Source organism: Artibeus jamaicensis, unplaced genomic scaffold (assembly GCF_021234435.1).
Source record: "Artibeus jamaicensis isolate MK-2021 breed Jamaican fruit bat unplaced genomic scaffold, CSHL_Jam_final contig_471, whole genome shotgun sequence".
Lineage (NCBI taxonomy): Eukaryota > Metazoa > Chordata > Mammalia > Chiroptera > Phyllostomidae > Artibeus > Artibeus jamaicensis.
Window position 1 is genome coordinate 6,307,466 of NW_026521850.1, and position 22,313 is coordinate 6,329,778.

The 22,313-nt window shown below is 53.7% G+C and overlaps 1 protein-coding gene across 2 annotated transcripts in view; it reads right to left on the reverse strand.

The window, feature by feature from the left end:
* STXBP1 (syntaxin binding protein 1) overlaps positions 1–22,313 on the reverse strand; it is a 60,076-nt gene that overhangs the window by 8,685 nt on the left and 29,078 nt on the right. For both annotated transcript variants that reach the window (XM_037157199.2, XM_053667695.1), the window contains exons 3-17: positions 22,048–22,129; positions 18,554–18,630; positions 17,623–17,701; positions 16,221–16,324; positions 14,405–14,553; positions 12,664–12,748; positions 11,758–11,888; positions 10,402–10,509; positions 9,323–9,383; positions 8,162–8,227; positions 7,387–7,467; positions 5,404–5,542; positions 4,699–4,808; positions 3,613–3,714; positions 1,870–1,955 (exon numbers count right to left, since the gene is read on the reverse strand). In XM_037157199.2, the coding sequence (XP_037013094.1) occupies positions 1,870–1,955; positions 3,613–3,714; positions 4,699–4,808; positions 5,404–5,542; positions 7,387–7,467; positions 8,162–8,227; positions 9,323–9,383; positions 10,402–10,509; positions 11,758–11,888; positions 12,664–12,748; positions 14,405–14,553; positions 16,221–16,324; positions 17,623–17,701; positions 18,554–18,630; positions 22,048–22,129 (1,460 nt within the window). The remainder of the gene's footprint in view (positions 1–1,869; positions 1,956–3,612; positions 3,715–4,698; positions 4,809–5,403; positions 5,543–7,386; positions 7,468–8,161; positions 8,228–9,322; positions 9,384–10,401; positions 10,510–11,757; positions 11,889–12,663; positions 12,749–14,404; positions 14,554–16,220; positions 16,325–17,622; positions 17,702–18,553; positions 18,631–22,047; positions 22,130–22,313) is intronic.

The following is a 22,313-nucleotide window of genomic DNA, read 5'->3' on the forward strand; positions in this document are numbered from 1 at the left end:
TGAGTCCTGGGAACCGCACGTCACAGAGCGCCAGCGGACGCCCGCCTGGGGCTGCTGACGCCCTGCTCCTTGATCACATGCTCACCCTGACTGCCCTCAGGAGCCGAGGGAAGCTCTCGGGTCGGAAACACAGAGCAGCACTCTGGCTCTGAGTGCCCTGCCATCTCGGGGAAGGGACCAGACTGCCCGTGGGTCAGGGAGGACCCTGGGCCACACAGACAAGGAGGCAAGAAGAGAGTCGCAGGTGAACTGCGCCTGCGGGCGCTGCAGAGTCCCAGGGGCGGGCCGGGGCGACAGCATCTGAGAGCACATCGGGGCAGGCTCCTGGTGGTCCCAGGGAGGAGGAGAAGGAGAGGGGGAGCTTTGAAAAACAGGCCTTGCAGGCACCCTGGGTGACCAAGAACACACGTATCCTGAAGCTGAGAGATGTCTGAGCATCCCTAGCACGCGGCAAAAACCTGGTACACCCGGGCTGCCAAACTGCCATCGAGAAGGGGTCTGAGACCTGTGGCTGTGTGCAGACGAAGCAATCATTCCCTTCTTAATTAATAACTAGGGTTAACCCATTAGCCCAAAGTGAAGACAATGCACCTGTTCTAGACACCAAGGATAAACAGACACAAAACCCTGCCCTCCTGAGGCTGGCGTTCTGGTCGGGCGGCCGGCAGCACACAGAGCCGGTACAATAGCGCACTGGGTGGTGGTGGCGTCGTGGAGAAAGATAAAGCGGGGGAAGGGGGAAGCGTTGTGGGGAGGCTGTGATTTTTTTCTTTATTTTCTGTGACACTCTTATTGAGTGATAGTTCCCATATCGTACAATTCACTCATCAAAGTGTGCAACACAAGAGTTTTTAGTACAGTCACAGAACTGTGAGTGATCCCCATAGTCAGTGTTAGGCCATTTTCTTTCATTTTTTATATATATGTACACACACACACACACACACACACAGAGATTTGTTGTTCCACTCATTCATGCATTCACTGGTTGATACTTGTATGTGCCCCGACTGGGGATCGAACCCGCAACTTTGGTGTATCAGGACAACGCTCTAACCAACTGAGCTACACGGCCAGGGTTTGGACCACTTGAATCACTCCCAGAAGAAACCCCATACCCATCAGCGGTCACTCCTCATTCCCCTACCCCTGTCCCCAGTCCCTGGCAACCACTAACCTACTTTATCTTTATAGATTCGCCCATTCTGGACATTTCCCATAAATGGAGCCACACAATATGTGGTCTTTTGTGATTTCTCCTTTCTCTTAGCAGAATGTTTCAGGGTTTATCCACGTTGCAGCCTGGATCGGTAGCACTTCATCCTTTTTTTGGGTAAACGCTATTCCACTGTACGAATCTACCACACACTGACTACTGTCCACCAGTGGATGGACGACTGGGTCATTTCTACTTCTGAGCCATGTAAGGGCGGTGCTGCCGGGCGCACTGAGGCACCGTAACTTTAAAGAGGGTGGTTAGGGAGGGTCGTAGAGGGTGATGCTTGATTAAAGACCTACAGGAGATAAGAGGCAAGCCACGCAGATGTGTCGGGGACAGATCATTTCAGGCAGAGGGGACAGCGCCTGTGAAGGTCCCGAGGCAGAAGCAAGCCTGGCATGTCCACGGAAGAGCGAGGAGGCTGCTGTGGCTCCGGCGGAGCAACAGAAGGGAGGAGCGAGGAACAGGCCTCAGGGGAAGAGGGGCCAGAGCGAAAGGGCCCCTTGGACGGGCGTGGTGGGGGCCTGGCCTGCGCCCTGGCTGTGCCGGCCGCGTCACAGCGGCCAGCTCAGTAGCTGCCGTCCGGCCCACGCCGGCCCCACTCCCTGCCCCACTCCCTGCCCCTCGCCCGCTCAGGGGCTCCCGCCTACCTGACAGCTGTGGTGCTGAAGGAGGCAGAGGAGCGGGTGGAGATGTACGGGTAGTGCTTGGTGTCCAGTTTGTCCTCAATTGTGTCCTGACAAGAAAAGAGAGCAACGTTAGCTTTGCCACCTGTTGGAAAAGGGATGGTGGGGACCCAGGTAAGACAACGGGAAGAACAAGTCACGCGGCAAAAACCACGGCCAGGTTTGTCACAGCCGGAGCCTTGCTGCCGCGGCCGGGGCTGAGGGGCCAGTGCTCCGTGAGGGGAGGGTGCACCGTGCGTCTGTAGGTTTGCTCTTAAGGGAAATTTTAAAAAACCGCATTGGTTTTTCTTGCTTCCCTTCCAATTCTTTTTCTCTCCCTCTTCATAGTCTATGAGAGATTATCCTGTATTCTGTCCCACAAATTCCTGACACTTAGCATCCGTCCTGTAGAAACTAGGCACCTGCAATTTCTCATGCAAGAGAACGCTTTCCACCCCCAGCTTTCCCAGGGGCTAATTACCTGGTGGGTGGCCTCCAGCTGTCCACCTCCCGCTGCCTAGAAACTGACACCCTCCTAGTGACTGCCACCAGAAGGAAGCCTACGCCTGCCTTTCTGGGGGGCTGGGGAGGAGGGGAAGGGAAAGGGGGCAGAGAACAAAGCGAATGAGACAGGCTGGCCTCGTCCGCTGCACCACGCAAAGCACTTGGTTCCTCGATGTCTCATGTTCCCTCATCACTTCGGTTGGTGAGTTTTAAAAGTAGGAAGCTGACTCACTACATATACTTACAATGCATTTATTCGAACATTCAGCTCAGTATGAACACCTGGTCTGCTATGAACGAACAAAGTGACCCTGGGCAAGTCCCTTCACCCTCAGGACCCAGTCCCGCCCACCTGTCGAGTGCAGGGTTGGATGGGTTTCTCCAGCCCCGCCCCAGGGTTCTAGAGGGGGACTCTGCGCAGGGTCTCCTTGATCTGCAGGGGAGGTGGAAGGACAGGCTGCTGCACACACACAAAACAACCACTGAGCACACAGCATGGGGCCGGGCGACAAGTCAGTTGAGGGCACAGGACCACGGTATAAAAATGTGACCCAAAACACCAAGCGGCAAACAAACACATAAAGAGCCCCCGGGCATGCGCTACAGGAGTCCCGGGGCCTCTGTGGGGCCGGGTGTCAGACAGGTCGGGCGGCGTGTGGAACGGTGAGGCCTTAGGGGACACCAAAGGGAGGCTGGGCTCAGAAAGTGGGGAGGCAGGGGAACACTCCAGACCAGGGAAGGGTCTGACCGGAAGGACAGAGGCAGCGCTACGCTTACAGGGTCTCTGGCCGGCAGGGAGCAGGGCTGAGGGAGGGGAGCAGGGGAAGGGGGGCAGGCTGGGGTCGCACCCCGGAGGCCCTTTTGCATCTGCAGGTGTCCGAGTGGCACAGCCACACCTCAGCGTGAAACTCGTTGCTCGTCAGACCTGTGGATGCTGGGGCATGAGTGGTTCCTTTAGGGGTGGGACCATCGAGGGGTCTCGAATAGGGGCCAGACCGTATGAATCGCGGGAATTTGTGCCCAGGAGTCTCTTGGGGCTGTTCTCCATAAGCTCTCAGGACAAGACCTGCTAGGAGGCCTGGAAGAGCTCTGGAGCCCCGGACGCAAGTCCTTTGGGTGTTACCGCCACCTGATAGCGGCTGCAGCAGGAGGCGTCTGGGCCACCCGGTGAAGGGCCCTGGGCCCGGCCGGCCCTCTCCACCCTCCCACCCTGCCATCGCTGACCTCCATGATGTCTTTGATGATCGGGGTCCATCGTGAGAGCTGGTAGGTCTGCTCGCTGATGCGCTCCTTCCGTTCGGGCTTGCTTCTGCGACGCAGCGTGGACTGAGGGCGAACACGACAGGGAGGTTAGACTGGGCCAGGGGCCACCTGGGGCCTGGGCGGCCTCTGGAAACTCCCCCCCGAGGACTCCGTCCAGGGAGGTGGCTCCCTGCAGGGGGACGGCTTCCCTGGAAAAGCCGAACTTACGCCTCTTTTAGGAACCCGAAGCAATGCTCTTTAAAGCCATGAAAAATGGCAAATGTGGGTTGAATATGAGTGCCATTTGATAAAATCCAGGTAGTTAAAAAAATATTTGCTGTCAATTAATTACAGGACAAAGATACCACTTTGGGTACGATCTGGCCTTTGATTTTGTTTCAACGGCACAGGACGCCCAGGAGAAACCAGCTCCCGTCTCACTTTGGTCCCTCCTGTGAGCATCGGTCGAAAAATGCCAGCTGTGGCTCCAGGACAGAGTCTTTGGCTCCAAGGTTCCCAAAGGAGGGCGTCCCCAACTCCAGCTGGACTAGCAAAGGCCCGAGCTGACTGCCTACAGGAGAACGTGCCCCCGGGGCCCTGCCAGCGAGGCTCCCGGACAAGTGCTCCGACGGGCACTTAGGCCTCTTCCTCGCCCCGAGCCGTCCCCCCCAGAGCGCACCGTGAGGTCAGGCCTCCCACGGGACCTGCCCTGACTTGGTCGGAGTCATTGCCAGTGCGGAAGACTCAAATCAGCAGGACCACTGGGCTCCTGGTGCTGCTTCTCACAGAAGCGGCTGTGCCTAGTGTCCAAAGGCAGAGCCAGACTAACCAGAGGAAGCTGGTGCGACTCCTCTCCTGGCTGGTTCCCAGACGCAGCTCGGCTTTAGTGACTGCGGACTCCTGACGTGCACGCCTGGGCTCCTGGAGCTAACCCCCATTTTACTGATGTCTCTATACCTTTGGTCCTCTGATTTTCCGTCTTCTCTCTCTCAGTGGTAACTGTGTGTACCCTACGCTGCCCACCACCTTCCCTTCTGCCCCCGCCCCACTGCCAGGCTGGCCCCTTACGTCTGTGACGATGGGCACGCCCAGGTGCGCCATGTTGGTGATGATCTCACTGTCCTCAGGGGGGATCTGTGCGTGCTGGATCAGCTTGTTCAGGTTTTCCTCGGTGATGCCTGAGCGAGAAAACCCGCGGTCACCACACCCACCACTGCGCCAGACACACACTCAGAGGTGGAGCCAATCGCGGGGTGGGGGGCGGAGAGCACCCCTGCTCCCCTCGGGGTTAGTGGAAGTGAATCTGTTCACTGCACCCACGTGACCGTTAGCTGAGGACAAGGTCAAGGCTCCCTGTCCACTCCATCCCAGGCTGTGACCACCTGCGCTGCCCCTCACGGTCTCCATGTCCCTCTCTCTCCTGTTTATCAGCCACCCCGGACCCACGCCCACGTCAGCAGGGACAAGCGAGTCTCTGTGCCCGTCTTTTTGCAGAGGACACTGATGGGCAACCACAGTGGGGGTAAAACCGTTACTTAAAGGCACAGACTACAAGTGTGGTGCGAGTTAAAAGTATCAGGCAGAAGCACTCTAATAAGGGGCCAAGAAGCTGCCCGTCCTGTCCTCGTCCGCATCACTGTGGACCCTGGAATTACGGGGGACGCAGCCTCCAGTGGGCACGGATTTGCCGACATCACAGCTCAGATACCCTTTCCATGTCTTTTCAACTACTCTTCGCCTGGTGCTGCCTCTCCTGTGGCCCGCCCTTCCTACCGTTTTTCAGAAAGATGTAGAGAAGGATGATGCGGATTTTGTCGTAGGTGCTGACGTTTGCATCCAGCAGAATGGGGACGATGGCCCTCATGGGGTCCTTGATCTTCTCGCCTTCAGCGTCCGTGCCCATGGCTAGGTCCTGCAGAAAGCACGCCAAGTTGGCCACGCTTCTGGTGGCAGTCTAGACGGGGGCAGCTACTAGGACACTGCTGGTCCGAGAATGCCGGGAACCTGCGGCGGGTGGGGGAGGCCTCGGCCCGGCAACCCCACGCTCCCAGCGCAGCACCACACACACGGGAGGGACCAGCACGGTTTCCTGGGGCATCGGTGAGAAAGAAGCTCCAGGTTCCCCTTTCCAAATGCAACAGCTGCCGTTGGAAGGGAGGCAGTTCCCCTTGGGGTGCCTGCTCCCCAAGCGAAGCTTCAATGCCCACGGCAGGTCCCCCTAGAGGGGGACCCAAAGCCCGCTGCAGGGGAAGCCCTTCCCCGACGAGGGCGGCTCTGGCACTGGGAGGGCCTCTGCCTGGCTCGACTCTTCGCTCGCTGCTTCCCCGCGCTCTGAGGGACGTGCTGTTTGAGTTATAATGACTCAGGTTTTTAGGGGCTGTTTTTAATCTTGCAAACATTTCTAGGGTGAGGAGGAACAAAGAACAGGCTCCCAAACCTGCAAATCCAACCCAGGGAGATGAAGAAGGAGAGAAGGGCTGACAAAACGACCGAAGATGGAGAGCGAAGTAAAGCACAGTCTAACGACCCCACTTCATGACTCTGGCGAGAGCCGGCCGGTTCTCAACAGGCCAGAGAAAGCGGCACAGCAGACTGGGCCCGTCGAGGACCATTTGGTCTTATTCTCAGAGACCAGCAGCTGCAACTTCCTCTGTGGCTCTTACGGAGGTTGCCTGGGGTCTCCCTTTCTCTCGAGACCCCAGAGTTCATAACAACTATGGTCTCGATTTGTGGCCTCTTCCCCACCTGGTTGGGAGGAGGGACCCCTCTCCCAGGCCCTTTCACCTCCTAGCCCACTGCCGGCCTCACTGATGTCTGCTCATCAGGACCTGATTCTAACACACTCTAAAAGTCCAATTAAACGTATCGGGTTCAATGAACACTATCTAGCACTCCTGAAACAATTTAACTTCCAAGGATTGGTCCCAACTGCCTCTTCACTGATCCAGAGATGACCTCTCCCTGGAAGGCGACCTCGTTTGGGAGAGGACACCGTGTGTCTTCTGAGACCCCCGACTCTGACGGGTGTTTGCAGGGCTGCTTCCGCTAGAAGAGCAGCAGAGAACTAAGCAGGTCTCACAACCTAAGCAGAGCCTATAGCTCACCAAACCAGCAGATTTGAACCTTGGCTTCACACTGAGACCTTGAGCTGTTTTTTCCTGTGAAAAGGGATCATTTAATGCCCTCTCTCCCCTCGGCAGCTGGCCCCAGCTGAGTGAGGTTATCATGCTAGGAGAACACAGCACCTCTGCACAACCGTCCTGGAAGCTGTGGAAGCCTCGCCGCTTCCCTTTGCAGGCCAGGGACACAGAGAGAAATGGGTACACCAGACAAACCCGAGACAGAGACAGAACTGGAACGCAAACTCCCAACTTGCAGTCCTAACTGTGATCAGTGAGTCTGTGGGCAAATTCCTGACCTGCTACCGCACTGTGCTCTGCCAGCCCTGGGGCTCCGAAGCCGGTATAGCCACAGCAGGAGGAAATACGGTCAGAATACAAGACTCAGCCAGCCCTGCCCACGCAGGGCCCAGACCCGTGGAGAGCCAGGCATGCACGTCTGAGCGGCACAGCCGTCCACGCCAGCCCACTCCCTGCCACTGGAGGGTGGCCTGGCACTGGCTCCAGAGAAGGTGGGACATGCAATCTAGTGGGCTTTCCCGGGCCTGTTTCCTATGACTCTGCAGGATGTTCAAGGTCAGAGGTTAAAATTCAGCTGGGTATACTGGCATGGCAGGGAGAGAATGGATGGCCCTACCTGCTCCACTCGGCAGAGCTTATCCACGGTGCCCTGGTAATGCTTCATGCAGTCCTCGGCAAGGTGCAGGTGGGTGGAATACTAGGAAAGAGCAGAGTTCGCCATCAAGGAGCTACTCACGCATCTGAGCAACATCTACCAAGCACCTGTAACGCACCAAAGCATCTCCAGCTTCACGAAGAAGAGGAAGCGCCTGCTGGCCGGCGCATAAACACCACAAGGTAGGGGATCTGTGTGTCAGGAGAGAGGGGCAGACCAGTGCCAAAGAGGCCAGAGGTAGAAGGGACCTTCGTGGGGCAGGGTGTGTGACAGTCCCACGGTGTATCCACAGATTCTTTGACACCCTTCCCTCCAGGGGGAGGAGCTCAGTTCCTCCCATCCTTGAGTGTGGGCTGGATTTAGAGACTGGCGTCCAACGAACAGTGTGGAGGAAGTGATGTGTGACATCCCAGATCAGGACATAAAGGGCGCTGTGACCTCCTTCAATCTCTCTCTGTCACTCAGACTGGGGAGCCAGCTGCCATGTCGTGGTACACTCAGGCAGCCCCAGGAGGGGGACCCCACCTCAGGTGAGGTCCATGAGAAGAGGGACAGGAAGGATAAAGGGGAAGAACAGAAAGTAGGCTGTCTACCCCAGCCCCCATTTTTGCCAAGTAAGAATGAAGCGGTCTGGAGCTCCGTGGGTGTCAGGATCGGTGCGTGCAGCGGGACTCTGGGACGCCTTTGGGACGCCGTTTGCACGCAGCTTCCAGTCGGCCGTCTCGGACCGCCATACCTTGCTGAGCTCTTTCTGGTACTGGGGCATCTTCTTCAGCATCTGGGACAGGTCCCGCATGGTGGTCTGAGAGGGAAAGGGAAGCGCAGGAGCTCAGGCCCACGCCCTGAGCTAAGAGGCTGTGCAAGCCTGGTGGGCGCAGGCCGGGCCAGCAGGCGGCCCAGGACCCCCAGGTGCACTCCAGGACTTTCGGAATGAGGCCGTTAAACACCAGGTCACGTGTGTTGAGGCTGCTAGGCCTCTGGCTCAAAAAAAAAACACCAAAAAACTACTGACCCACACACTGTGACTGTGTCCCCTTGTGAAGAACTGAACTCTGACGTCTGGCAATTACGTCTTGCTTATTGGACTAGAAAGTTACTGAGAGCACAGTGTTTGCCAGGAAAGAACAGGCTTTTGCTGCTTCTCTGCGTCCTTAGCTCAAGTACTCTTGGCATCAAGTTCATGTTCATCCCAGCAGCAAGGCTGCAGCTATGAGGACGGGTGGATGGTGGGAAGAGGTGAAAACCGTCTGGAATCTGCATCCTGACAGGTGAAGGGGTCTGTTTACTTTCTAACTGTGTGACCTGCCTGACCCCACTCATTTGTCCAACCAAACTTTATTGAATGACTACTGCAGGCCAGGCACTTTTGGGTGCTGGAGATACGATGACCAGAAAATAAAGTTTCAAGAAGTTCTGCCTTCAAGGAGCAGAGGGACGAAGGGATAGGAAGGAGGGAGACAGAAACGAGACCGGACAGAGTCTCTGGAGCCTGATGACACAGGTGCTGTGAGCCGTGTGGGCGGTGGGGCTTGCATCCACTGGGAACAGAAGGCCGCTGAGTGGTTTTAAGCAAAGGAGTGACAAAACCAGGGCTGCGTCTTCCCTGCCTAAGATGAGTGAGCTGCCTCTGATAAACCTCCATGATAAGAGGCCCAGGAAAGGTAGGTCATGAATTCTAATTCCTCCACAAGCTAAAAAAAGGCTTTGCAGTTCCTCCAGCTGAAAATGAATCATGATCCAAAACAGCAACTACGAATTCTAAAAGTAACAAAAAGAAGCTCTCTATAAATATCAAAAGAGGCTCTGGATCCCAATCTTGAACGCAAAAACAAGACAAAAATGCTCCTAGAGAAAGGAGGGATCAGCTTAAAGGGCACTGAGGCATTAGTGTGCTTACCTTCTCTCCCGTGTTCATCCTCTTGCTGGAGGAAAAGTCCTTCAGAGAACGGGTGACTTCCCTGGAAGACAGAAGGAGGCGGCTAAGTTTCAAAGCAACGCTGAGCGCGTGGATGCTACAGGGGTAACGCCAGAGTCTTCCATTAGGGAGACGTGGTGACTTCTCCTGCCAGCAAGGTATGCATTTAAAGTGATTTTCTGAAGTGTTTTGCTAACTAATATTCTAAACCAGGGTTCTCCAGGGTGGGGTATATGAGGTGGTTCAAGAAGAGAGAAGAAAACATTAGGACATCTACTTTATGTTTCTTTTACACCTCCTTTTCAAACTTACGTTTTTGGATATGTTGCAAAATATACACATTAGTACAATAAAGTACATATTTAGTGCACAGATAAATTTAAATACTAGAAAGGCATGCTTTCCTGAAGCTGAGTGACCCCCAAATCGTGGAGACCACTTCGGAACAACAGAGCTACCGACCCTGTTTTTTCTCACTCTTCCTGGTAAATTTCCCGACCGACAGATGCCAGCTCAATATAGCAGAATGTGTCTTTTTGTACAAACAGAATTGTTTAAAGGTCACGTAACAATGTTTAGGTACTGGAAACATTTTGAAACACTTTCAAAGCAAAGCAGGTTGCGGGATAGAGACCCCAGTTCTTGCTCAGGACTCTTAGTTATGCAGACGGGAGGGAAAGGTCCCAGCAGCTCCATAAGAGAGAACTGCATGTGGCGTCTGCATCTTTGAAAAGAAAGAACTTGCTTTACATGTTTAGTGTTCACTTTACGTGTTTAGTGTTTATAGAGCATTTTGCTGAGAGAGCTATAAATGCTTTCCCAAAATCCTAAAGCCCCCCACACAGAATGACTTTTCTAACTTCCTGAGGGTGGTGGAGCCCCAGCTCAGAGATCAGAAGGGCCTCATCCGCCCAGGTGAGCACGCTGGCGCCTTGCCGAGGCAGCGGTTCTGTGCACCGAGGGGCTCGCTCCCCACCGGTGCCCAGAGTATGCACGCTGGAAACCACACTCGGGGGACAATGGTCCCCTGAGGAGGGCAGAGGAAGGAGAGAGGCTCTTACTGGGACACTTCCGCGATGTGCTTGTGGCGCAGCGCTATCCAGAGGTCGTCGTCCTCGTCCAGGAGCACTTCCTTCACCCGCGCCTCCCCAATGCCGCTGGTCTCGTACCTACAGGGGCGTCCCCACAGAGTTCGTCCAAATCCCCTCTGGTTTACAGCAAACAAGGGTTCGCAGCAGCAAACAAGGGTTTGCAGCCCTCGGCAGACAGGCATCCACTGAACGAGTCCACAAGCCCCACAACATCTACCGTCTGCGGGGCGGCGGTAAAGGCTGCGATTCCTTGGGTAAGGGGGCCCGAAGCTCTACTCAAGGTCAACCGGCCTCAAGTTCTGTTTTAGGTTCCTCAGGGTCAGCTGGTTCGAGCACCACTTGACTCAGAGTTCCTTATAAGGGACAAAGATCATGTTTTGTCCCCCTCCCAGAAAGGACTGGGTGCCAGCCTCCAATGCGTGGTGCCTAACAGCATTTTAGCAGCTGCCCACGACAGGCCCTCAGCCTACGATGACCTGTGAAACCATGAACCTCTGCAGGAAGGCAAGAACTACAGACGCCAAAGGGAGAAGAGCAGAGACTCACTCATATTTTTAGAACCTTCACTTTGAAGCCACTATCTTTGTGATCAACGTTGTAAAATAAATCACATGAAAACAATGCAGTCTGTTTCCATCCAAATAAAAAATGTTTTTAGAAACTGAGTTTCTAATGACTGCTACCAAGGAAAATGTTTATTTGTTTTTAAGATTTCATTTTATTTATTTTTAAAGAGAGGGGAAGGGAGGGAGAAAGAAGGGGAGAAACATCAGTGTGTGGTTGCCCCTCATGTGCCCCCCACACTGGGGACCTGGCCTGCAACCCAGGCATGTGTCCTTATTGGGAATTGAACTGGTGACCCTTTGGTTCGCAGGCCGGCGCTCCATCCACTCAGCCATAACTGCCAGGGTAGGAAAGTGTTTATAATAAAGAAAACAGCTCCTCTGCAAATAAACTGGAGTGAGAAACTCCTGTTGGTGTATTTGGTCGTTATACTTGGTGATCTAAAAGTCAGAAGACTCAACTCTAAATAGGACACACACACACGCCCAAGTCGACGTCCTGACACGTCCAAGCAGGCTGTGGACCAAGGGAAAGTGAGCTACGAACTGAAGTTCTTGTTCTTCCCCAAAAGGGGCCCGAGTTCCTGGATGGAAGTGCCTGGATGGAATGTGGATTTTGGGAACTTACAAGAGAGCTTGCAGGCTTCTTGGCAAGAGTATCAATGCACCTGCTTTTCCTGGGATTAATGACACCCTGACGACAAACCAGAGGTGTCTCTGGTTCGTTTGCAAAGCCGCGGCCCCTCCGGGTGCGTGCACTTACTTGTACACATCGTTCTCAATGGGCAGCAGGTCGTAGCTCATGGCCTGGAAAGTCAGCTCGTGAAGCACGGGGGAGCTGGGGTCGAACCCGCGGTCCAGGATCAGGAGCTGGGAGCGGGCCTTGTCTGGGCCCTAGAAGGAAGGACACAGGGCAGTTTCACTAGCCACTCCATCCAGTGCTGCCTTCCACAACTCGCGTAGCCCCTCCTGTGACAGGGGGCAGCAGGAAGAAACTTGGAGGGAAAACCCAGTAAAATAGCACTGAATACAGTCCATTTACCGCTCGACAAGAATGTCAGTAAACACCACGCGAGACAGAATCCAATGTGCCTGTTTCACCATGCGGGTCCCTGGAGGCAGATCTAAAACCGTGGCTGGGGCCCGAAGCGAACTTAGAAAGAACAGAACCACCTGGGCTCCGAGACAAAGAGGCGACCCCCATGCAGTCTGCCTGGGGCCGAGTGGGTGGACGCGGGACTTTTGGTTTTAAAACCAAGATGATGAGAAACTCTGTGTTGGGCTGCAGTGGGCGTTACATGAGCCTCTGTACGTCATACAGTTAAACACACACACACACAGGCACACGCCCACACTAGTGAACGAGGTCTGGTGGTTGTACTGAGGTCCATCTTCTGGGGCTGACACTGCATCCTGAGGGTTCCCAGGATGCAGGGCTTTCAGTGCTAAGCCTGGGGGTATCCCCAAGAACAGAGACAAGCCGGTCACCCTAGCAACACTGAACAGAACCTCAAGCAGCCGGCCCATAGGCCCGAGCACTCCACAGAGGCCCATGGGCGGGAACGACGCCACTCACACCTGCTCTGTGAGCAGTGGAGCTGTCCCCAGGACTGTCACCCATGCAGGGGTCACTTGGTGAAAGAATCACATGATCCAAGTCCAGACTCACCTCCCCCATGGTTGGGTCATCAGCTTTGTAGGCGTCGAGCTTGTCCTGGATCAGCTGAGCCAGCAAAGCATTGTCCTTGTATTCCCTGACAAAGGAGGGTGACACAGGGTGAGCGGCCCTCGGGGGAGAAAGGTGGGACGGCGTGGGCAAGGTCAAGAGAGGCGTGAGCTTCACCTGCACTGTTCTTTGACAGTGAGAATACTTTCACACATTACGTGTACAGTTAAAAAGGACGCACAGAGCAAAATACTTAGCTCAGTGCCTGGAACGTAAACAAGTGACTCTCTAGTTCCTTTTTAACTATGGAAGCGAAAACAGAGGCAGTCTTTCCAAGCAGCTTCAGATGAACAACCACGGGTCGGCAGAGGGTCCTGACCACCACCCTTTTCCCACGATCGGGCCGTGTGAGCCTGACCCACCTGGTCCTCACTTCCCTCAATTCAATTTCCCCTGGGTCTTGTTTTGACACCAAGGGACGTTTTCTGCAGGCAGAGCCAGGAGGTATAAGTGAGAAGCCCTGAACCTTCCCCCACAGGTTCAGCCTGACGGCGTCCCCTGGGGCCCCACCAGCTGCACAGTGTGAGGCTGCTGCCTGCCGCCTGGCCAGGCTCGGGGCTGAAGTGCTCAGTGCCCCGCCCCACCGGCCCTCCAGTGCGCTGTTGCGGGGGGGGGTATGGCCTCGGCCCCCATTCTTTCACTCCCACCAGGCTTGTGTCAGTGCACACTAATGACAGAAGGGAGGCCCGCCCCATGCTGGGCGTCTTTCCAAGGCTACTCGTTCAGCAGACATGCGGCACCAGGATGGGCACCCACGGACCCTTGCGCTCCAGGTTCAGGCCCTCGGCTCCTCTCTGAGTGGCCCCCCCACTTCCTCCTCACCTGCCTCCTGCTCACACCCCCATCTTCACGCTCCCACAGCACCGCCCCCCAGAGTGTCCCTGGGTGGCGGCTACTAAAGCACATGACACCAAAGGTGGCATTGGGGCCTCCAGGAATGACCCTGTCTCACCCAGCTGCCCTGCGCCTACACTGTGCTACCTCTCCGTCCTCCTTAAATGTGGCCTTGGCTTTTCCCGCTCCCCACTTCTGCTAATATCAATGGCAACAGCCAAATGTCCACAGAAAAGGCCCCTCTCCTCCTCCAAACCTGACCTTCTAGACCTTCAAATGTCACCTATAGTCTGAAGCTGTTCTTGATCCTCTCAGCTCGAAGGGCCCTCGCCCCACTGTGAGCGCCCCGGTGCTGGGCTCGCCTGTCCCTCGGCCCTCGTTGTGCGGGGCCTGCACTGCGGGCCTGAGCCGCTGCCTGACCTGCCTGTTAGGCCCAGGGGCCGTGTCCTCGGGCTGCGTCCCCCAGCACTTAACACACGGCAGGTGAGTGATATGTGGATGCCTCTTAAAGCCCGAGCGATGTGTCCCTCAGGGAAACGTTCTCTTTTTATTTTACTCTGAAACGTCTTCTGCAAAGATGATGTTTGTTTGTAAACGTCAGAAAGACAAAAAACTATAGGTGACCTGGCCTGCCATTATTCGTATCTTACTCATAACTGAACACGCATCTCTCTCATGCTCTTTTCTGTATGTGTTATCAGATTCACAATAACATTTAGAAAATAACAAAACCATTGGAAGAGTACCTATGAATGCCTGACACTCAGACCCTGACCCTCTGGAGACAGCTGTCACAGGAACCGAAGGTGAGCGGAGGCGTCGGGACGGCCCCCGCGGCGCGCTGCCTTACCCCCGGTACCGCACGGCGGGGTACTCCTTCAGGGTGGCACACAGGGTGGCGATCTGCTCTGCCAGGCGCTCCAGGATGGGGTTCTTCACCTGAGCCTTGTGGGGACTGTAGAAGCTCTGGAAAGAGTCGGCGGAGTCCAGGGAGTACACCTGGGGAGGAGGCAAAGGCACCCACACGCGGTGTTTGCACCCAGAGGGCGAGCCGTCGGGGTTTTCTGCAACCCTGGCGGCGAGTCTGCGGAACACCTGTCCATTTATTCTTCTCCGGTCAGATGCGTGTGGCCTGTGTGCTGTGCCAGGCACTGCGCTAAACACTGGGAGCTGTTAGTGACCAAAACGGGACCGTCCTGGTGGAGTGTGTGAAGGGACCGCAGATGATGAAGAAACAATAAGCATAATGAAAAGTGAGTTTTATGGTATGTGAGAAACTGGTAAATGTATGAGAAAATAATAAAGCAGGGACAGAATGCCCGGGAGGGCTGTCAGGGGGGACAAGGCCTCCTTGAGAAGGTGACATTTGGACAAGGGCTTGAGGGAGGTGAGGAGTTTCTCACCAGCAGGGGGGTTCCACCCGGAGGGAATGGCTGGTGCCAAGGCCCTGAGGCAGGCCTGACTGGTGGACAGGGAAGAGGCCAGGAGGGGGGTGGGGGGGTGGGGCTGCTGTCGGGCGTCCCAGGCCGTTGTAGGTTCAGTAGGTAAAGGGTAAGCTAGACATTGGGCTGTAACTCTGCGCACATAATGGAGCTTTTTGATTTAACAATTTCATATCTTCAGCAATATGTTCTGACCATTTTTCTGTTTTCCTTCTTCTTTCTCTTTGGAGAGTTTCAGAAGTTTAACATTTTCTCTTACACTGCCTAACCTACCAGCCGTCAGTATTCTCTCAGAAGCTCACTTACGTAAACCACCCTGATCATGTAGAAAATCTGAGGGCTGTTTTTTTAAAGTTTATTACTTTTCAAAAATCTAAAAAACATGATACGTTTGGACGTGATACATTGGGGTTTTCTTCAACCCAGGTGGTGACAGGCTCACGCGGAGAAAACACATTTCCTGCGCCCAGGCCAGCCAGGAACAGGCGTCCGGCCAGCGGGCCGGGAAGGAGACGGCCTTTGACATCCGTGCTGTTCTTTCCATCCCTCCTTTGCTAAGAATAGGTCCCTCCCTGGTGTCTAGAAGCTGACCTACAAAGATCCCACAGGCCACAACCATTTGTTTATCTCTCCAAAGTGCCACCAGTCCTGTTGTTTCATTTCTTTGTTTGCTCGGAGAAGGCATCTCAGCAAACCTTACAATACAAAGACAAATTTTGTTCGCTCTCTGGCAATCAGCTTCGCCCTTCCTGGTTTAATAGCTGTGAGTTTTTCCAAGGGGGCGGTGTGACGCCGCAGCAGCTGGCCCTGGAAGCGTTAACAGCGAATGACGAAGGCCACCATCTGTTCTCCCAGCACGTGACAGGGTGAGGCTCTCTGCACATAAAAACAGTCTCCTTCACAGCAGATGGGTGCTGTCTGATCCCTTCCCACCGCTCCCTCCGGGCTCTTTCTGGATTGGTCGTTCAGGAGTCAGCCAGCTGGAGTGAACGTGGTGAGCAAGGGCAATGCGCACAGAGAAAGGCACCGCGGCTTCAAAAAGGTCAGATACAACTGGTGGGTGAGACGAGGGTGGGGCAGACCCCTAGGGTGCCCCCTCTTCCCAGCACCTACACACCCATTTCCGACGCGTGTGTAGGAACCCAGAGCACGGCGCCCCCCCGCCCCCTCGGAGTCCTTGACAGAACGGCAGAGGGGCAGTTCCACTCCCGGACGCAGCCTCACCTGGGACTCGTAGGGGAGGAAGGCAATGTTGATTTCCGTCAGCGTTTTGATGACTTTGGCTGCCCGAGATTTTACCAGCTCGTTAAACAGGGCATCTGGACAAGCTGCGAGAATGACAGGAGACACTAAGTAGGTTTTTCTGTCCTCTTGCGGGTTCATTTCAACACTCACATGTGTCTGGTGGATTCTTTAGTTATTCGGATTTTAAAAAGGCAAATAAAAAGTTCATCCCATCCTAAAACATCCACTACCTCCAGGCTACAAAAGGAATATAAAAACACCTACAAGATTCTAAAAACAGAACAGAGAGACAGTGGGCAACAAGGACTGAGATACTGAGAGCTAATAACAGCTTTTGTTACGTTGAGGAGAGGAAATAAAAGTGCAGACAAGATTAAGAGGGGATAAGGGCCCTGGCCGCTGTAGCTCAGTGGACTGAGCAACGGCCTGCGAACCAAAGGTTCACCGGTTCGATTCCCAGTCAGGGCACATGCCTGGGTTGCAGGCCAGGTCCCCAGTAGGGGACACATGAGAGGCAACCACACATTGATGTTTCTCTCCCTCTCTTTCTCCTTCTCTTCCACTCTCTAAAAGTAAATAAATAAAATCTTAAAAAAAAAAAAAACAAAGAAGGGAAAAGGAAAAGACGTGTAGTATACACGAGCATCATATATACATCCGACACGCTTATGAAAAGTAAAGACAGGAGAATCACAGAGGCGGGCAGTGTGAGGCATCTCCACGGGACCTGCTAAGGAACACAGCTGCTCAGCTGCCCTTGATGGGGAACCGCGGTGTCACATGACCCTCCTGGGCTCCACGTGGGTGCAGGGTCCCAGGATGCGTTACTGTTCCATCACCGTTACAATGTCGCTTTCCTGCTCTCTCTGCCACCCACATTCAAACAGTACAAAATCACTCTCCGCCAGCACCTTCCCCGCTGCCTCAGTGGTGAGTTTTGCAGGTTTCTCCCAGAGAGGAGAACACTAGGGAAACCGTGACTGCTGTGCCCGCTGCAGCTACCCAGCCCTGCTCCTCTCTCTGTATCAACAAAGACGCACTAAGACACTGGTGCTCTGGGCCCATGCGTACAACCTCCACAAAGAGCACAACGGCTGCCAGGGCATGGTGCAGCTCTAGCTGGGACGGAGAGGGGGACGGGGACAGGGAGGGAGGAAGCCCACTAGAGTGTACAGGGACGGCTGGAAGTCCGAATGGTGAGACACCGAGGCTGGCCTGGGTCAATTCTGCTCACCACTGAACCCTCTAATCCTGGGAGAGGCACTCCTCATCGGGAAGGACTGCATGACCTAGTAGGTCTGTACTGTGGGTGCTTGTGTGTGGCCCGGCCGTGCAGAAAGGCTGACCTGGAGGACCAGCGGCGTCTGACAGCTGTACTCACAGTCAGTGAAGAAGACATGGGCGGCCCGGTACTTCGCGGTCGGCGGGTCCTTGAAGTCATTGATGAGAGAGCGGACGGACTGTGGAGAGGGAAGAAAAAGGGAGCTGAATCCAACTCTAGTAGCAAATGGAATCTACATCTGGGCCAAATTAAATCCAAGGGGGCGTTCGAGCTGCTTGCACAAAACAGCAAGGGACTTTTCATGTATGATTCTAACTCATGTTTAGCGATAACTGGGTTCTGGGGACTTGAAATTAGGATTGAGAGTACAGACGAACAAAAGCCTCCTAGATCATCCCAGAATGACAGTGTCAGTTGTTGGAGCCACCATAACATGGGTTCCATGAGACCCACTAAAGAGGAAACTGGTCAGAAACCTTCCAAGAGTTTCATGGTGATGAAGTTCTGGCAACTTAGCTGCACCTTTAGAATCCCGCACATGAGCCAGTTTTTTAAAATGAAGAACAAGCACGAAAACCGGAGGGAATCTACGGGGGGTTGCAAGAACCCCCCCTAAGTCAGCTGTCAATCAAGAGCAAGGAGGGGGCCTTGTACGGATACTGATTTGAACCAAACCCCCAAGATGATGAGACAGGTAAATCTGAACACTGATCGGACATTGATGAAATCGACCCCAAAGCATCCAATACCTGAGTCTGGAGGGTAGATCCCTAACTAGATGAAGGGGGTTTCTTGCCCAGACAGGGAGTGCAAGCGGGGAGGGAGCCAGGATGGCCTGACACTGGCTTTCAGACAGTGGCTATATTTCAGAAAGCCTAATGCTCCCCCCACTCCTCACCCACCCCTCCCTCCCGGCTGTGGACTGCAGGCTTCAACAGAGCCGTGCGTCCCACGTGTGCTTCACCTAGAAACTGCAGACACCAAGCCAGCACGCGGCCCTCGGCCAGGCTCTTCCGGGGGGAGGACTCACCTTCTCGGAGGGAGTGATGAGATACACGGCCTCCAGGCTGGGCAGTGGCTCCCTGCACTTGTTGATGTCCTCCACAACTAGACAACACAACAGCAGCCACCGTGAGTAAGAATGCACAACCGGTCAGCACAGAACTAGAAGCAGCAGACATGGGCTGCCTTCAGACTGGCGGGGACAGAGATCTGAGGGGGCCACTGCCCCTTCCACAGGGCCACCACGGTCCACTGTCCCACACTGCTCAGGAGTCCAGAAAACTGGGAACTCGTCACACTGGATACCTCCCACTTCCCGTTTCCGTTTAAGCAAATTCCTCCACTTGCTCTAGTTGAAAATGGAAAATGTTGCCGCATTCTGGCAAGCACAGTCTTTTGCCTCTTCCTCCGGTTTCTTCCTCACCTGGTCCGTTACGATTTCCAGGTTGGGCCTATTTATCAACCACTGGATAGTTTTATCATATTCTTCTATACACCCAATGAGGACATTCCAAACGCAGCCTCTGCATTATACTGTCCCTCTCAATAGTTCCAAGATTAAACATTATAGTTTGTTAAATTGCACCAGGGGATTTTGATTTACTTGCTCTTTTATGGTCATGTCAACTACATCACCTGGAAAGAGGAGCTTTGGGACAGTTGTCACCTTACTGTCACCTGACAGAGCTTAGGAGTCACCTCCGCTGTACTGTCCTCTGGTACAGGGAGGGCAGTACCTACTATGGCGCTGTTCTTCCTCTGCAGGTGATTCAGGGAAATAAAAGCATCACTTTAGATGTATCCCTTGCAACATTTACAAAGACTTCTCGCCCCAAATAATGTTCACATTAATACCCACATCCCTCAACCATCTACTTCACCACTGGTGGTACATTTTGGAATTTCATAAGCCAAGAACACTTCTCCCTAAAATGTTTTGGGATTCAACATAAGGCTGCTAACTTCTAAATTCTGCCAGATAAGGACCTTTTTCAAAGCCACCTCTCGGGGAGGGACGTGTCCGTGTGCAGCAGGAGAGAGCCGAGCCCCCATCTTCCACGGGCAGTCAACAATGTCTACCATGGGTGAATTAGGAGAGCATGTTGCAAGTGTTGATTCAGAGAAATCAAGAAGATAACCAGAATAAGTAGCATAGGTGGTGGGGGGAAAATAGACTGGGGGAGGGCGAGAGTAGTGTGGGAAATGTAGAAGCTAAAGAACTTATGACACATGGACATGAACTAAAGGGGGGAATATGGGTGGGAGGGGTGTGCAGGGTGGAGGGGAATGAGGAGGGGAAAATGGGACAACTGTAATAGCATAATCAATAAAATATACATTTAAAAAGAAACCTCCTCAAAAAAAGAGAAGACACCCAGAAAGAGCAGAGGGGCCATTTCGGGGTGACTGGCCTGGGGAGGAGGGAGCGGGTGGGGCGCTGCTGCTCCTTTGTTAGAAACTCGTCAGCTCCGTTTAGCTCCCCGCACCCGCCACCCGACTTTGTATGTTTTCTGCTTTGGTAGAGAAAAATACTGTTTTTAAGAATTAACAAAAAAATACCTTTATAAGCTTGAAACAGGGGTAAGCCTGGCTTTAAATAGCCGAATAATAAAAAGTCACACCAAAAATCAGGCGCTCCTCTTTACGGGACTCTAATTCTGATAACAAATTGGATTTGGAAATGTGCTCTTAAAAATTAGGGAGTCAAGTTGTGACTGTAGCCCCAAAATTATATATAGTATATATTTCACCTAGAATTTAATCAACAGCATACCCGTAATATATAATTAGCATAATTTCACAATTTAAAAACCTTTTTCAACCTCAAATAATGGGAGAGACATAGTCTCGCAATAAAGGACGAACCTCTATGTTAAACTCACTGAGCTCAATGAACACCTCGTGTCTTCCCTCCTGGGACTGGCGCGGCCGAGATTCTGACCAGGACCAGCCATAGTGTGGAGCTGTCTCCAGGGGAACCCACTGGGGGCTGCATCCCACCCAGCACTTTTTAGGGGAAAAACAAAGGTTAACTTCTGTGTTTGAAATAACACCTCAACAGAGATTGGTTTTCAGCCCTGGCTGGTGTAGCTCGGTGGATTGCCCAGCGGCCTGCGAACCACATGATCGTGGTTGATTCCCAGTCAGGGCACATGCCTGGGTTGCAGGCCAGTTCTCAGCAGGGGATGCACGAGAGGCAACCATACATTGATATTTCTCTCCCTCTCTCCTTCCCTTCCCTTAAATAAATAAAATCTTATTTTTTTTAAAGAGAGAGACTGGTTTTCAGTCAGTGCAGTTTCAAAGGTCGTGCGGCACGGTCCGTCTCAGAGGAGCCTGAGTGGGACGAGAGCCGGGTCTGAGTCCCAGTCCCGGCTGGGGCACTGGCCAGGGGCCCTGAGCGGGTGATTTGTAAAAACCTACTCACTGTGAAATTGTAACACACGTGGTAGAGATCGAGTGAAACAAACGCAGAAATAATGATGAAGCAGATGTCTAACAAGCACCAGGCAGGTTAGGAAGCGGCGCCCCCAGGGCTGCAGAAGCGCCCCGCCCCTCCCTCAGCAACTGCCCTCCAAAGAGAGCCGCTGTCCGAGGACCAGGGGTCCCTTCTCTTCAGCACTGTGCCGCTCTGTCTGCATCTGAAGACAGTGTGGCTGTTTTGCCTGGACTTGAACTTTATCTAAGTTAGAGCACACTGCAAGTACTTCTCTGTGTCTTGCTTCTTTTGCTCCCCAATATGGTCATCAGACTCACTGATGTGAGTGTGTAGTCGGAGGTCATTTTCATGGGCGTAGAGCATCCTGCTGCCGACCCCGCCACGATGTAGCTGACCATCCTGCCCCTGACTGACCATCCTGCCCCTGACGGACTTGTTTTGGGTTGTTTCCCATTTGGGGCTCCTGTAAACACTGCCCTGGGAGCCTCCCTGCGCCTACACCGGGCACACACGCCTGAGTCTATCTAGGGCACACACCTGACCGCAGACTTGTGCACTCACAGGACGGTGCCCACCTTCAACTCTATGAGACACTGCCAAGTGCTTTTCAAAGTAGCTGTGACAACTGACACCCCATCATATGGCAGTTCCCCCTTTTCCACATCCTGTCACTTGGCATTATCAGAGTTTAAATATTCCAGTCTTACTCTGATTTTAATTGTACTTCCCTGGGTGAACAATTTTTCATGTATTTATTGGTCATTTTGGATTTCTTCTTTTGTTAAGTGCCTGTTCAGGTCTTTCGCCCATTTTTTTTCTCTATTGGATGGCCTGCCTTTTTTCTTGACTTAATCTTCCTTTTGGCATCCTTTCACACATAGTTAACAAGCAGCTAGCAGGGGAATAGGGATTCAATGATGAACGAGAAGCTCTGGGTCTCTCTTAGGAACGTACAGCCTTACCACCCAGGTTGTTGGAAGAATCTGAAGTCAAGTGAGATAATGCTGAACAGGGAGGAGGAAAGCCGGGCACACAGGGACGGCCTGCGTGGCGCCGAAAGGCAGAAAGAATGGCGTGCTCACTTGTTATCCCCTCGGTCATGATGTCCGTCATCTTACAGCAGGAAGACAGCATCCTCATGCTCAGCTGATCGACCACCAGCACCTGGAAGCAGAGAGACCAGCTGACGGCGTGAATGGCACCTTCCCCCTCCTCTCACTGGCTGACCGCGTCAGACTTCAACGAGGGCCCAGAAGTGCAGGATACTGAGTTTCCGAAAGGCACGCTAGCTTGCTTTCTCCCACACGCAAACCTAACTTGGGAGTTAAGAGTTTGCTCTCACTGACTT